Source organism: Rana temporaria, chromosome 1 (genome assembly GCF_905171775.1).
Source record: "Rana temporaria chromosome 1, aRanTem1.1, whole genome shotgun sequence".
Taxonomy (NCBI): Eukaryota; Metazoa; Chordata; class Amphibia; order Anura; family Ranidae; genus Rana; species Rana temporaria.
The window spans coordinates 311569238-311586811 of NC_053489.1; the positions used below are offsets into that span (position 1 = coordinate 311569238).

Genomic DNA, 17574 nt, shown 5'->3' on the forward strand with positions numbered 1-17574 from the left:
TAAAAACTTTTGTAGTGTTTTTATTGACACACTCCCCCCCCCCAGGTGAATGGGTAGGGGTGCGATGTACCCCATACTCATTCGGGTGGGGGGCGGGGATCTGGGGCCCCCTTATTAAAGGGGACTCCCGGATTCCGATAAGCCCCCCGCCCGTAGACTCCAACAACCAATGGCCAGGGTTGTCGGGAAGAGGCCCTTGTCCTCATCAGCCCCCCTGCCCCGAAACACCCACCCCCCATGTTGAGGGCATGTGGCCTGGTACGGTTCAGGAGGGGGAGGGACGTTCGCTCCCCACCCCCTTTCGTGACCGGCCGAGCTGCATGCTGGGATAAGGATCTAGTATGGATTTTGGGGTACCCCCACGCCGTTTTCCGGCCTGGGGGTTCCCCTTAAAATCCATACCAGACCCAAGGGCCTGGTATGCTCTTGGAGGGGGAACCTATGCCGTGCCCGTTCATCGAAAGTCGGACATATGTCAGCTTCAAGTCGCAGGGCAAAGTCGTATCGTACCAGTGTGAACCCAGCCTGAATGACATGGCACCTCTGTGCAACACTCACAATTGGCTGGTCAATGTCTCACAGGAAATGGGCTGAATGACCATGACGCCATTCAACCCACATCATCATTATCATCTAATGATGAAGACAACATACTGTGGGAGATGAAAACAGTGTAGATGGGGTAAGTGTTGCAATTTTTTGGCCCCAACTAAAGTTGTAGCTGGAATTTAGCTTAAGCTAAAACTGCCTTCCATGGAAAGGGGTCTTGTACCTCACATTTGGTGAATATGAACTATTATGCTCATATTTTGAGAAAACATTCCAAAATATTTAAATAAGGCCTTATTCACAAAGGTGGTAATAAATGTGTGGTTAGACCACATTTGTACTACCCGACTGGCCACGAAAGCTTATAGCAAGCAAGGGAGGGATCATACAGATACAGCAAATTTAACGTGACTGCACTTTACATGCAGTGCCACCTGGCTCATGCCTGCAGCGTAATAGCTCCATGAAAAATTGCCATTTGGCAAAAACATTCAGAAGGTGGCAGCATCGCCCCCTGGAAGCCTAAGGGCTGCAGCTCTAGCAATCAGAAAAAAAAAAAGATAGTCCTGCTCTAGCAACCACTAAAAAGCAATCACTTTTTAGTGACTACTGCCCTGTGAACCTAGTCTAACAGTAATAACGTATTTGCAAACGCCATGTTTTACTTTGAACAGTTTATTTTGAGCGTTTAGAGCATTGAAGAGCATGGGTACAAGTAGGAACACTAACACTTATGCTATATTTGAAATTACTTAAATCAAATTTAAATGAATAGTGCTAAACACTAATGCAGGGGAGGCCAGGAATGTGTCCTTAAACTGTCATCAATGGAAATGTCCAAATGTTGTCACAGGTTGTAATCTAATGAATTGTACCTATAGACGCTGCATTTCAATGCTATTGCTTGAAAAAGGTTCAATAATGCTTCATGTTTTTTTTTGCCCATGCATCAAATTCAAAATATTTCAACATGCATTTTCTGTATGCAAATTACAGGGCTAAAGCAGCTTCATCCTTTTTATGGGAGAATGTGTTTTACATGGAACATTATTCCTCACTGTAATGAGCTACCAGGAAACTGCAGCTTGACCTAAAAGATTTCAAAATGATTTTAAAATGTGCCCCCTAACAAAACTGAGCATCATGAGAGCATCATGAAGAACAAGGAACACTCTATCCTGCAAGGACTTCATTCTATTTATTTTTCAAATATCTTGGATGTTACATTCACACAGTGGGACTTTCTTATATTCACTTATTTTTGTCACATTACCGTATTTTATTCTATCTACCAGTGAGAATTTTTTTCTCATTTCACTATTCAATATTGTATATCCAAGATCTATTTTAGATCCTTTTCACTTGTTTTTTTGAGCGCTGTACTATTTTTTACACATGTTTTAGGAATTTTTTGTATCAAGATTTTTTGGTACTGGCAGCTTAATATTCATTCATTTATTTTTGGTGTTCATCACTTCATCTTTTTATCTAGACCAGTGTTTTTCTTTCTACAAAAATAAGTCTGCATGCATTTAAGGCTTGTTCAGATTTCAAGCATTTCCACTTGACATGCATTCTGGGGTGGTAGCATTTTGCAGTGAAACTTGCTTTGCATCACACAATTTTGTTTTAAGACCCCATTGCTTCCTGGGAAATTATCATTTCAGGGCATTTACTCTGCAGGCACCACTTCATACATCTTACAGAGGGAGACCTAAAATCCTCAGGTGCGCTGAGATCACTGTAATGGTGATCGCACTGACAGGGTAAGCAGACTACATTCCCACATTTGGGGGTCTTCCTGGTGGATGAATTTCCTTCTATCCTCTCTCGGTGTTCATTCGGATTTCCCTTCAAGGAATTCTCTATCCTGCAAGGACTTCATTCTATTTATTTTTCAAATATCTTGGATGTTACATTCACACAGTGAGACTTTCTTATATTCACTTATTTTTGTCACATTATTTTATTCTATCTACCAGTGAGAGAATTTTTTCTCATTTCACTATTCAATATTGTATATCTAAGATCTATTTTATATCCTTTCACTTGTTTTTTTTTGACCGCTGTACTATTTTTTACACAGACTTATTTTTGTGCATTTAGCATTTTCAAGGTTTCTTTGAGGCCGAGTACTCACGATCAAACATGTCCGATGAAACCGGTCCGCGGACCGTTTTCATCGGACATGTCTGCCCGGGGACTTCTGTTTGATGGCTGTACACACCATCGAACAGAGGTCCGCGCGTAAACAATACGCGGGGCGTGTCCGCGGTGTCGCCGCGTCGATGACGCGGTGTCGATGACGCGGTGTCGCCGCGACAATGATGTGGCGACGTGGGCGGCCTGCCTTTAAAATGCTTCCACGCATGCATCGAAGTCATTCGACGCATGCGAGGGATGGCGGGCGGCAGGACATGTACGGTAGGTCTGTACAGACGACCGTACATGTCCGGGCGGACAGGTTTCCAGCGGACTGTTTTAAAGCAAGTCCAGGAAACAGTTGTCCGATCCGCCCGAAAATGGTCCGCTCGGGCCAACACACGGCCAAACATGTCTGCTGAAACTGGTCCGTGGACCAGTTTCAGCAGACATGTTTGGTCGTGAGTACGGGGCCTAACATATACTTGTATCCCATTTATAATTACAGTGCCTTGCGAAAGTATTTGGCCCCCTTGAACTTTGCTTCCTTTTGCCACATTTCAGGCTTCAAACAAAGATATAAAACAATTTTTTTTGAAGAATCAACAAGTGGGACACCATCATGAAGTGGAATGAAATTTATTGGATATTTCAAACTTTAACAAATAAAAAACTGAAAAATTGGGCGTGCAAAATTATTCAGCCCCTTTACTTTCAGTGCAGCAAACTCTCTCCAGAAGTTCAGTGAGAATCTCTGAATGATCTAATGTTGACCTAAATCACTAATGATGATAAATAGAATCCACCTGTGTGTAATCAAGTCTCCGTATAAATGCACCTGCACTGTGATAGTCTCAGAGGTCTGTTTAAAGCGCAGAGAGCATCATGAAGAACAAGGAACACACCAGGCAGGTCCGAGATACTGTTGTGGAGAAGTTTAAAGCCGGATTTGGATACAAAAAGATTTCCCAAGCTTTAAACATCCAAAGGAGCACTGTGCAAGCGATATTGAAATGGGAGTATCAGACCACTGCAAATCTACGAAGACCTGGCCGTCCCTCTAAACTTTCAGCTCATACAAGGAGAAGACTGATCAGAGATGCAGCCAAGAGGCCCATGATCACTCTGGATGAACTGCAGAGATCTACAGCTGAGGTGGGAGACTCTGTCCATAGGACAACAATGCAAAACTTTATGTTTGGCATAAAAGCAACACAGCTCATTACCCTGAACACACCATCCCCACTGTCAAACATGGTGGTGTCAGCATCATGGTTTGGGCCTGCTTTTCTTCAGCAGGGACAGGGAATATGGTTAAAATTGATGGGAAGATGGATGGAGCCAAATACAGGACCATTCTGGAAGAAAACCTGATGGAGTCTGCAAAAGACCTGAGACTGGGACGGACATTTGTCTTCCAACAAGACAATGATCCAAAACAAAGCAAAATCTACAATGGAATGGTTCACAAATAAACATATCCAGGTGTTAGAATGGCCAAGTCAAAGTCCAGACCTGAATCCAATCGAGAATCTGTGGAAAGAACTGAAAACTGCTGTTCACAAATGCTCTCCATCCAACCTCACTGAGCTCGAGCTGTGCAAAACTGATAGAGGCATACCCCAAGCGACCAACAGCTGTAATCGCAGCAAAAGGTGGCGCTACAAAGTATTAACTTAAGGGGGCTGAATAATTTTGCACGCCCAATTTTTCAGTTTTTTATTTGTTAAAAAAGATTGAAATATCCAATAAATTTCGTTCCACTTCATGATTGTGTCCCACTTGTTGATTCTTCAAAAAAAATTACAGTTTTATATCTTTATGTGTGAAGCCTGAAATGTGGCAAAAGGTCGCAAAGTTCAAGGGGGCCGAATACTTCCGCAAGGCACTGTAGACTACCTTCACAAAACAGACCTTTATTTAACGAGCAGCAACACATTGATATATACGCTTAACTGGGCCAAAATGCATTGATTTATAGAATTTTGTTCCCTCATTTAAAGTGATCGTAAACCGCAGTTGATGGGAAGAAAAATCCCCTGCAAGGCAAGGCGCTGTCAGCGCCAAGAGGGCTGACATCTTCCCCGGGTCTTCCTTCCGGGTTTGCGTCCTCCAGGTACATGAGTGGCCAGGAGTGTGATGACGTCATTCCCGCGTGAGCTACCATTTACGGCACGGGCTCTGAAGGGTCCAGCACTGTATGCCGCACCATCATGGCACATGCGCCAGTAACATCACAGGCTGCATGCACTCTGAATATTGCCTAGCAGATATTTACAGTGCCTACAGGTAAGCCTTACTATAGGCTTGCCTGTAGATACAAGTGGTATAACAGAGTTTACTATCACTTTAATAAAACAAAAGGTGAATTGCCAGGGCTTTAGATGCATAACAGTGAAATAATATCAATGTTATTTTCTTAAATCAAAAGATTAAGATACCAATCTTCTAATTTACAAACGTGTCTGAAAAAGAGAAGTGCAAAAAGCAGAATCAGCATCAAGTCTCTAACTTTGTGCCTTAGGCACAAGGGGAATCTAGCCCCGTCTGTACATTTAATCCCGTGGGCACAAGAACCCTGTTCTGCGTTGTACTTTCACTTAGGGCCCTATGTATTCAGGGATGAATGCCTGAAACATGGAATTCCTACAATTTGGGCATTCATTCCAAACCTTATACAGTGTTTACCACTCAGTACAGCTTTCTTGCCCCAGACTGACAGACTGCAGGCAGTAGGGCTGGATGCTATGCTTGTGCCTCCCAGGTACATGTGACATGCTAAAGTATAAACAAATGGCCACTGCCCTCAACTATAACTGGCCTTTGCAGCATGGAGCACATGGCACCAACATACATGCAAAACAAAACCACAGAAATGACCTGCTCAACTTACCCACCAGCCTGCAACCAACCGAATAATCTTAACAGTTTTAGTCTGCACCCATTTGCAAATACATATGTAAACTACAGAGCCCCCTGTTTTAATGCAAACTGTTAGACAGGATAATTTGGTTAGTTGAAGGCTGGTCGGTAAGTTGAGCAGGGAGTTTCTCTGGTTTTGTAACATATGGACATGGTGATTATTTTCTACAGCTTTAAGCAGCTGCAAGGCGGCCAAGTCTAGATGGGCAGTTTGGGGGGGGGTCAATAGCCTGGTTATACCAGCCCCTAGCTGCACATACAAAGCCTTAGAAAATCTAAACTGATCCTGATGCTTAAAGCGGGGTTCCAACCACAATTAGCATTTTTTAAATGTATGTCCTTTCATCATGCGTTTTTATAATATATATCCGGTCACTTACTATTTTACAATCCGCCGCCGCTCCGCATAGTTATTCAAAAAAGATAGTTTATAAAACTATGTCCACACCGTTGTCATTTTGCTTGTGGGCATTGTGAAGCCCACAAGCACTTACTTCCTGGAAGTCTTGGATGAGGAGTGATAATTGGGTAGCGCACTGCATCCTGGGAAATGATGACACACATTTCCCAGGAGCATTAGAGGGAGATGTCAGAATCCTAGGTGATTCCAAAGGCAGATTTCGTGGGACCGCATAGCAACAGGCATTTCCAGATGAGTAACATTTTTTTTTTTTTTTTTTTTTTTTTTAGGTCTAATGAGCACAATAATGAAAAAAAATGTTTGGGACGGAAACTCCACTTTAACCACTTCAATACTGCACTTTCCTGCCCAAACCAATTTTCAGTGCTGTTGTATGACAATTGCGAGGTAATGTGACTCTGTACTGAAACATTTTTATAATTTTTTTTCCCCACACAAATAGCTTTCTTTTGGTGGTATTTGATCACCACTGTGGTTTTTATTGTTTGTGCTACAAATAAAAAAAGGCCGAAAATGTTGCCTGTCAGTGCGAGTGGAAGAAAGGCTGATAAACGTCTATCCAGATCATGTGGTAAAGAGCCTACGTCAGAGGGTCTTTACCAATATTAAAGATGCTGTGTGTCAGACTGATACAAGAAAATCCCACTGGTAGCGCTACACCATGAGAACAGTGAAACACAGTGTTCTGTGTTGTAAAAAGTAATACAAAAAACCTTCCGTGCAGCTGTCAACCACTAGGAGACATGGGCAATAAACAAAAAACAAAACACAAAAAACTAAAAAATACAGCGCACAGAGGTTAGGTAGATATCACTTTATAGACTTAAATGTTGGAGAGTGAAAAAACAAACATGAACTGTAGAAATTGCAGCAAAAATAAATTGACAGATAAAATCAAATGGACAGTCCCCAATGCAGACACAGAAGTAATGTGATGATGGTAGAGTGGAAACCAAAAAATCACTATGGGCAGGTGGTAGACAGTACTTCCAGAGAGTGTACACACAATTGTGTGGGGAGATGATACGATACCTCGACAGTCGCTTTCACACCTCCGAGCAAGAGAATGGAAACAGGCAGTGGAGGGAAGACATCCACGCTGGGAGCAATCGATGGTGAAGCTCACATGCAGGGAGGAGTATTGCTGGTCACCCGGATACAAAGAGGGGCCGGTGAGAGCGGGGATACCTCCTCACGACTGAAATGTAGGGCGGCGGGGAAGGTCCTGGATGGATGCAGCCGAGCCAGCGGCGCCGCCGCGTCAGTCAAAACGAGGGGGGGAGACAGGATCTCCACTGTGTCACAGAATAGAAGGAAGGAAGCGGTGTCCGGACGCCGTCCTTCAGAGATCATGTGACTCCAGGGGCCAATCAATGAGGGCGAAACTCGAGCAATAGGAAGACCAGCGCTGGCGTCACTATAGGAATTCCCAAGATGTCAATATACAATTACAAACTTCTGTGAGCATGAGAGGGCATCAGTAAAAGTGGGGGTGAGCCGTGACTGACATGTTTCGCGTGCCAGACGCTTTGTCAAAGTCACGGAATGGCATCACCACCAGATTAATAAAGGCATTAAAACCTTACAATTGGACAATGAAAGGCGGGGGGAGGGATCTTTAGTTTTAACCCTACCATCACCAACGCCTTGAGGATAAGCAGTGTATAAGATATATATATACATATAAATCTGAAAACACCCACAAAAAAGACATGTATAGAACAATTATAACACACAAATACAATGAAAATATATATATATATATATATATATATATATATATATATATATATATATATATAATAAAAAATGACAGTACCATAAAGGAGCAAAAACAAATGGTTATGACAAGTATCAATAGACTTAATGACAGAATACTCTAATGCGTAAAAGCTCACTACCCATGTGCATAGGCTTGCTTAATGCAGAACTTTACCAAAAAAGGGAAGTTCAGCTTTTTCTCCTTGCCCCACTTCTACCACTAATGAACATTTTTTTTTTCTTGGCGCACATACAGATTTCTGACAGATACCCAGTCCACCACTTCAATTGCCTTGGCGATCTGAGCTCCTCCCATATGCAACCTCCTGAAATATGTCGCAGGTCCATGTAGACTGCGGGTCCACTGACAAAGTGCAGCACTGCTCACGCATTCACAGTGGGAAGCAGGCCATGAAGAGCCAGGAAGTCACAGCCAGCTTCCCACATCAAGATGGCGGTGCCATCAGCAAAGAACCGACCGGGGTAAGGACAGACCTAGATCCTTAGACTGGCAAGAGTCAATGTTTATAACAGCAGCTACATTATTTGTTGCTGCCAACTGGTTTCTTCTTCTTTAAATTGTCATTATTCCATAGCAGCTAATCTGGTTCCAAGTTTTAGTAATTGTACTTTTTGCATATTCTGTATACACACACCACACACAACAGGTCTTGAAAATGCAGAGAATGTTATTTTGCATGTGTTCAGGTAGCACAATTATTATATTAAGCCCACATTCAAGTGAACAGCTGCACTAGGCCGGGTGTGCTGAAATAATAGCATTGCTCAGCTACAGGACCATCTGCTCAGAATAAAATGACACTCGTATTAAAGTTTAACAAAGTAATGAATATTCCTTTGGTAGGATCAACAAAACTGTTCATGGAGTAGGTGCCGATCTCTACAGTTCTGAGTAACAGACAGAGCAGCCAATAAGAAGAAATGCATTTTAGAATGAGAAACAAAAAAGAACAAAAAAAAACATGCACAAATGGTCTTTGAGACCATACCAAAACATTACAATGGAAGCACATCATGATTGCCTTTGCAGCTTCAAAGAGTAGTGTCACACATTTCCTCTGCAGTCACATTAGAAGAAACCCTCACCTGTAGAATACAAGTTACAGTAGACGCCTACTAAGCCCTTGCTCAGACGACCATCTTGCCCAAGTGGCTCATTGCTGAGCAACTGTATACCTGCTCGTCACTTGTAAACTGCTCTATGTGGATGGATAAAATCAGGGCTACAATTCCAACACTTCGCATAAAAATGATCCTGCCACTTATGTCGCTCTGCCCTTACATTATTTTTATTTTATTTTTTTTGGGGGGGGGGGGTAATCATTTCCCAACAGGTGTCTGCTCCCATGTCACTCGTCCCAGGAGGCTGAGGGACCAATTGTACAGTATCTTAAACCTACGTAGTGGTAGGCTGGTTATAAAACAGCAAGTCGTCCATCCCAGCCAGATCCCACTACCAAGATGGTGGTACCAGCGTAGAACCCACCTGGTTGAGAAGAGCTGTACTTCTGGGCTTGGGGTTTCTTAAATGTTATCAGCTACAGCATTTGTAGCTTTATTTTAATTTTTTTATTGACATGTTCCTTATAAGTACATGGAAACCGATGCTCAGAATTACATTAACCACTTAAGCCCCGGACCAATATGCTGCTAAATGCCCAAATGCGTTTTTACAATTCGGCACTGCGTCGCTTTAACAGACAATTGCGCGGTCATGCGACGTTGCTCCCAAACAAAATTGACGTCCTTTTTTCCCCACAAATAGAGCTTTCTTTTGGTGGTATTTGATCACCTCTGCGGTTTTTATTTTTGCGCTATTAACAAAAATAGAGCGACAATTTTGAAAAAAATTCAATATTTTTTACTTTTTGCTATAATAAATATCCCCCAAAAACATATATGATTTTTTTTCCTCAGTTTAGGCCGATACGTATTCTTCTACCTATTTTTGGTAAAAAAAAAATCGCAATAAGCGTTTATCGATTGGTTTGCGCAAAATTTATAGTGTTTACAAAATAGGGGATAGTTTTATTGCATTTTTATAAAAAAAAAAAATGTTTACTACTAATGGCGGCGATCAGCGATTTTTTTCGTGACTGCGACATTATGGCGGACACTTCGGACAATTTTGACACATTTTTGGGACCATTGTCATTTTCACAGCAAAAAATGCATTTAAATTGCATTCTTTATTGTGAAAATGACAGTTGCCGTTTGGGAGTTAACCACAGGGGGCGCTGAAAGTTTTAGGCTTCACCTAGTGTGTGTTTACAACAGTAGGGGGGTGTGGCTGTAGGTCTGACGTCATCGATTGTGTCTCCCCTATAAAGGGGATGACACGATCGATGCGCCGCCACAGTGAAGCACAGGGAAGCCGTGTTTACATACGGCTCTCCCCGTTCTTCAGCTCCGGGGAGCGATCGCGACGGAGCGGCTATAAACGAATAGCCGCGCCGTCGTCCCGGATCACTCCCTGGGGGAATCTGCCCGCCGCACGCAGCGGGGGGGTCCAGATCGGACCCCCCACCCGCTAGAAGGCAAGGACGTATATATACGTCCTTCTGCCTGTCCGTGCCATTGTGCGGACGTAAATAGTCGTTAAGATGTGCTCCTGTGCAATGACAATTTCTGTTAGTGTGCTAAACTAACCTTTTAGACCTCTCTACAGGTTGGCACGGCTTCACATACCACCGTAGGTGTACGTCAGCCGATTTAAGAGCTGTGGCAGGCGCACTAATCGTGTATGAATGTCAATGGCCCCAAAAAGTGTCAAAAGTGTCCGATCTGTCTGCCGCAATCCCGAAAAAAAGAAGAAGAATCGCTGATCACGTTTCATTACTAGTAAAAAAAAAAAAATATCCCCCCCCCCCCCTATTTTGTAGACACTATAACTTTTGCGCAAACCAATCAGTATACGCTTATTGCGTTTTTTTTTACCAAAAATATGTAGAATGCATATTGGTCTAAACTGATGAAGACATTTTTTGGGGGATATAGCAAAAAGTAAAACTTTTTTTTTCAAAAGTTTCTTTTTTGTTTATAGCGCAAATAAAAACCGCAGAGGTGATCAAATACTGACAAAATAAAGCTTTATTGCTGGGGGGAAAAGGGACATTCTGTTTGTGCAAGTCGTCACATGACCACGCAATTGTCAGTTAAAGCAACAGTGCCGTATCACAAAAAATGGCCTGGTCAAGAAGCTGGAAAATCCTTCCGGGGCTGAAGTGGCTAAAGTGAGTTTTTATTTTTTTTGTTAAAAATGTTATACTTACCTGCTCTGTGTAGTGGTTTTGCACAGAGCACCCCCAATCCTCCTCTTCGTGTTCTCCTGGCCCCTCCCTCCTGTTGAGTGCCCCACAGCAAGCGGCTTCCTATGGGAGAACCCGAGCAGAGGCACCCTGTGTCCATTCAGACACCGAGCCGTGGCCTGGTCCTCTCTCTTCTCATTGGCTCACTGACTGACAGCAGTGGGAGCCAATGACGCTTCGCTGCTGTCTCAGCTAATGAGGAAGGAGAGTCCAGGGCAGCAGAGTCTCGCGTGCAACATCGCTGGATCGAGATGGACTCAGGTAAGTTTTAAGTGGGGCTGATGCACACAAGGCTTTTTATCTTAATGCATCAAGATAAAAACCTTCTGCCTTTACAACCACTTTAAGCACTTCTGCCTTGCAGCAATAGGGTCACTGTTCAGGTCCTGATCAGGATACTAACTTTATGGAGTTTGCATGTGCTCTTTAAGATGAACGTGGGTTTCCTCTGGCTAATCTGGTTTCTCCCAAAGTCATGATGATACATAACAGGCTAAACTGAGTGAGCCCAAGATGGCTGCCTTAACTTTTAAGTGCTTTTTGAGTCCTCAGGGAGTAAAGCACTATAGAAATTCAAATTCCATTCTTTCACAGATTAACAGATCATGTGGCACATGTAGTTATACCAATACAAATACTAAGCAATGAACTGCATGTACAGGACACAACTCCTCTGGACAAGTCTGTTAAAGTGATTGTAAAGTCTCTTTTTTAGGTAAAAATAACAAACATGGTATACTTACCTGCTCTGTGCAGTCGATTTGCACAAAGCAGCCAGGATCCCCCTCTTCTCATGTCCCTCTTCGGTGCTCCTTGCCCCGCCCTCCTGTTGAGTTCCCCCACAAGCAAGCAGCTTGTTATGTGGCACCCGAGCCACAACTTTGTGTGTCCATTCACACACAAAGCCGCAACCGGGCCCCGCCCTCTTTCTCTACTTATTGGCCGACTGACATTGACAGCAGCGGGAGCCAATGGCGCCATGCTGCTGTCTCAGCTGAGGGGAGTCCCAGGCAGCCGAGTGTCTCGTGCAACATCACTGGATCTAGATGAGGTTTAGGCAAGTATTAGGGGGGGCTGCTGCGCACAGAAGGCTTTTTATCTTAAACGATTCCCGACCTGCTCACGCAGATATACTGCGGCAGTATGACTGCCCTGGGCGAAATCCCATATGGGTACGTCCATTTTTTTAGCGGCCACCAGAGGGCAAGCGCACACGCTGCACGGCGCGATCGTATGCACCAGCACAGGGATTTGTGTGTGTAAACACACAAATCCCTGTGCTGTCAGGGAAGAGGAGCCATATCGTTAGTTCCTACTAAGTAGGAAAAACAATATGTCTCCTCCTAGTCAATTAGAACACAATGAGGGAACACACAATTAACCCCTTGATCGCTCCCTAGTGTTATACCTTCCCTGCCAGTGACATTTACACAGTAATCAGTGCATTTTTTTAGCACTAATGGCTGTATAAATGCTAATGGTCCCAAAAAAGTTTCACAAGTCTCCGGTCTATCTATTGCAATACCGCTAATTGCAGATCACCGCCAAAACTAGTAAAAAAAAAAAAATTTTAAAAATGCCACAAATCTTTCCCATAGTTTTTAGACACTAACTTTTGCGCAAACCAATGAATAAACGCTTATTGCGTTTTTTTTTTTTACCAAAAATACGTAGAATATATATTGCCCTAAACCGTTAAAGAATTTGTATTTATTTTTTTGAAAATTGGGTGACAATTATAGCAAAAAGTCAAAAATATATATTTTTTTCCAAATTTTGGTTTATAGCGCAAAAAATAAAAACCACAGTGGTGATCAAATATCACCAAAAGAAAGCTCTATTTGTGGGGGGAAAAAAGGACACAAATTCTGTTTGGGTAACACGAACAACCGCGCAATTGTCCATTAAAGCGATGCAGTGCCAAATTGTAAAAAGTGCTCTGGTCAGGAAGGGGGTAAAATCTTCTGGAGCTGAAGTGGTTAATGCATAGAATGCATTAAGATAAAAAACCTTTTGACTTTAAGACCACTTTAAGGCTCTCACACTTACAATGCCCTCTGTAGAGCAATCCACATTCAGATTACTTTCCAGGAGGCATTTCACAGGCAGTGATGAGGCATTATACCACCTTTTTATTTATCCTGTAATGCTTCAGTACTGAGCGCAACTGCAGACGGTTGCAGTGCGGCCCCATTAAACTCAATAGGCAAGTTTGACAGGTTAACTGCTCTCATAAGTCTGCACCTCGAGTTAAAAATGCAGCAACTTCATTGCTCTGCACGTGTACAGTTCTATTGTTACAGATTCTGCTCCCCCACATCCCCGACCATTGGTGTGAAGGAGTCAACACCTTAGCATGACTTCTCTTGTAGCTACTGTGAAATGCAGTCAAAATCCATTTTAAGGGAAATTTGAAACTTAGAAATACTACCCTGCAAAAATGTATGGTATTTCACAAATTCCTAGCACACAGCAATTACGTTAACTGACTCTGAAAAAACTGGAACTGTATTTCAGTCTGTAAAAAAAATTGTCAAAAAAATAAGGATTGTGTGTCACTACCCTTTAAGCTGGTAAGGGACATGTCTATAAAACAGTACAGTAGAAAACATCTGCATGGGAATGTTAATCAGCCATCAAAAATGTAGTCTTGGTATGGCCTCTTCATGCTGAAAGCCTATATAAAATAAATTTAATGAAAATCCCACAGACCCCAGTCCAAGGCTCTGCTGCCCACGAACCACTTCTAAGCAGAGAAGCCACATCACACAGTCTCACTGCCATGTTAGTTTGGAGTTGCCGTCTGCAATAAGGACACAAAAAAAGTACTGCGTGTTAGACAAGAAAATGCAAAAACATTACAGTTATCCTTTCACAAGATTTGTTTTCATTACCTACTTTAATAACCTGCTAGATTTGCATAAACTAAACATTTCCAAAATCTGAAAGCTTTAAACTATTTTCATCAGCTATAAAATCATGGTATATTGTTTTTTTACAGGGTATGTATTATGTATAAGTGGCAGCTTTGACACAAATTGGGACTTTCATAATAAAAAAGAAAATGTTGCAGCTATGTTTCTTTTCTATGCAATTTGCCTTTGGCTAATGACACATTGATTCCTACATGGACACATTCACCAACAGCAATTACATAAACAGATAAGCTGCAATGCCAGTATAGTAAAAAAGGGGTTTAAAAATAAGTTAGCAGTCCATAGCCTCCACATTACTGTGAACACTTTTCCTTCATACATACATACATTCGCCCACATTGCTGGCAGGTTTGTAATTTGGATGCACCTATACAACTTTAGCAAGGAGTACCAATTCTAATTTTTTTAAGTACTCGCCGATTGTAGGAATGAGTGTGTGGGGAGGGAAAAGTGGAAGAGCGTGGGGGGGGGGGGAGAGTGGGGGGGGGAGAGCGTGGAGGGGGGGGGCAAATAGCGTTGAGGGGGGGGGGGGCAAAGAGCGTGGGGGGGGGGGAAGAGTGTGGAGTGGGGGAAGAGCGTGGAGTTGGGGGGGGGCTGAAGAGCGTGGGGGGGGGAAGAGCGTGGAGGGGTAAGAGCGTGGAGGGGGGGAGGAGAGCTTGGCGGGGGGGGAGAGCGTGGGGGGGGGGGGAAGAACGTGGATGGGGGGGGCGAAAGAACGTGGAGAGGGGGGGGAGAAAGAACATAGAGAGGGGGGGGGAGAAAGAACGTGGAGAGGGGGGAGAAAGAACGTGGAGAGGGGGGAGAAAGAACGTGGAGAGGGGGGAGAAAGAACGTGGAGAGGGGGGGGAGAAAGAACGTGGAGAGGGGGGGGGAGAAAGAACGTGGAGAGGGGGGGGGGAGAAAGAACGTGGAGAGGGGGGGGGGGAGAAAGAACGTGGAGAGGGGGGGGGAGAAAGAACGTGGAGAGGGGGGGGAGAAAGAACGTGGAGAGGGGGGGAGAAAGAACGTGGAGAGGGGGGGAGAAAGAACGTGGAGAGGGGGGGAGAAAGAACGTGGAGAGGGGGGAGAAAGAACGTGGAGAGGGGGGGAGAAAGAACGTGGAGAGGGGGGGAGAAAGAACGTGGAGAGGGGGGGAGAAAGAACGTGGAGAGGGGGGGGGAGAAAGAACGTGGAGAGGGGGGGGAGAAAGAATGTGTGGAGATGGGGGGGGAGAAAGAACGTGTGGAGATGGGGGGGGGAGAAAGAGCGTGGAGATGGGGGGGGGGAGAAAGAGCGTGGAGATGGGGGGGGAGAAAGAGCGTGGAGATGGGGGGGGGAGAAAGAGCGTGGAGATGGGGGGGGGAGAAAGAGCGTGGAGATGGGGGGGGGAGAAAGAGCGTGGAGATGGGGGGGGAGAAAGAGCGTGGAGATGGGGGGGGAGAAAGAGCGTGGAGATGGGGGGAGAAAGAGCGTGGAGAGGGGGGGGGGAGAAAGAGCGTGGAGATGGGGGGGGGGGAAAGAGCGTGGAGAGGGGGGGGGGGAAAGGGGGTGAAGATGGGGGGGGAGAAAGAGCGTGGAGATGGGGGGGGGAGAAAGAGCGTGGAGATGGGGGGGGAAAGAGCGTGGAGATGGGGGGGGGGGGAGAAAGAGCGTGGAGGGGGGAGAAAGAGCGTGGAGATGGGGGGGGGGAGAAAGAGCGTGGAGATGGGGGGGGAGAAAGAGCGTGGAGGGGGGGAGAGAAAAGAGATTCTCTATGGCACTACAAATCCCAGCATAGCAGACTAATTTCCTAGCTCACACAGCACAAGGAGATGTCCAAAGAGGTCACTACAGCCTGTCAGCCTCCCTCCCCATGCATATATATATATATATATATATATATATATATACATACATACATATACAACAAAGGGACATGAGCTCTGGTTGTAGACAATTTCAAGTCATGTATGAAAAAGAAAGCAAATAGCAATATAGCATAAAGCTACTGTACAGTTGAAGGGATAATCACCCATGACCTTTTTGAATTTTTGTTACCTGCCCACACACTGATACCAGTTTTATATACTTTACTGAAAATTCATAAGGACAGTCAATTTCCACCTGGTCATCCCATAGTATCAGGACGAGATTTTATTTTTGTTCCTACTGCACAGCTTTTAGATAAAAATGTTATCACCTCTTGTAAAAAACACAAAATCTTAAATTAAGGACACTAATGATTTTCTACAAAAAAATTAAGGAAATTTCACATCAGGGGAATGAGATCTTGGTTACTTGGGACAGTTTGTATACATCCATCCCACATGAAACAGGCATCCATGCTGCGGTAGAATTGATTAGAAATGGCAATAATTACTCTGATGCACAGGTTTTATTGTTTGAGAAATTATTTCAACTTTTCTTTCCAACAATGATTTTTTGTTCAAAAATAATTTTTTTGTACAACTGAAAGGAGTCGTGATGGGCTCCAATGTTGCCCCGCCATATGCCTGCACTTTTATTAATGATTTTGAACAAAGACATGTATTTCAGAATGAGTTATTTAGCAACTTTGTGGCGCTATATTGATGATGTCTTTGCGATATGGAGGGGCAGCATTGAATCCTTGATCACCTTTGTTTGCCATGCTGAACGATCTTTGTCTGTAAATACAATTTAGAATTAACATTGGGGGAGTGTCAGTTTTAATTTATTGACACTAGGATTTATATAGATTAAGGTCAATTGGAATCTGACCTGTATGTAAAAACCTACAGATCGAAATCAACTTCTGTTATTTGATATTTTTCATCCCCCCCATGTGTTATGATCCATCATTAGGAGTCAACTCCTACGGGTGAAATGAATAGTGAGCAATGAGACTAATAAATGTAAGAATAAAATAAATGGGTTACAAATTCAGTGAGCGAGGATACCCCAGAATAATCATCTGTCAGGAAGAGAAAAAATACAACAGGAGGAAAAAAAATGTAGCTGTAATAAGAAAAATCCCCAATGATGCGACTACCCTTTTCCATGCAGTTTCATAGCTACAGTGAGCATGTATTTAGGATCATTAGTAAGCACTGGCCCCTTCTCAGACGCACTTATCCACAAATTGAGGTCTTCCAACAAACACCAATAAAAGCCTTTAGAAGGAAAGAATAGTACTCACCGTAAAATCCTTTTTTCTGACGTCCATGGACGGACACAGCTCCTTAAGTCTTGACACGTGGGTTATGTTCCCTGTTTACAGGAGAGGACTAGGCAGAAACATGTTAGATCATTAAATACATGTTACATTAACAGAGTTGAACAGCCCCGCCCAGGGGGCGGTCCCTCCAGACATAACCCTCCTCACTGCAGCATGCAGCCTCAGTTCGTAACAAGCAGTACAAACCTTAAAAGGAGGGGTGGGAGCTGTGTCCGTCCATGGACGTCAGAGAAAAGGATTTTACGGTGAGTACAAAAAATCCTATTTTCTCTTATCGTCCATGGACGGACACAGCTCCTTAAGTCTTGACAAGTGGGACGTCCCCAAGCAGTGTCAAAA

General features: G+C 43.7%; 1 protein-coding gene across 14 annotated transcripts in view; it reads right to left on the minus strand.

The window, feature by feature from the left end:
- Positions 1–17574, minus strand: part of ELAVL2 (ELAV like RNA binding protein 2) — a 321877-nt gene that overhangs the window by 244637 nt on the left and 59666 nt on the right. For all 14 annotated transcript variants that reach the window (XM_040358837.1, XM_040358789.1, XM_040358764.1 and 11 more), the window contains one exon: positions 13837–13927. In XM_040358837.1, coding sequence (XP_040214771.1) covers positions 13837–13908 — 72 coding nt within the window. In that variant the 5' untranslated portion in view covers positions 13909–13927. The remainder of the gene's footprint in view (positions 1–13836; positions 13928–17574) is intronic.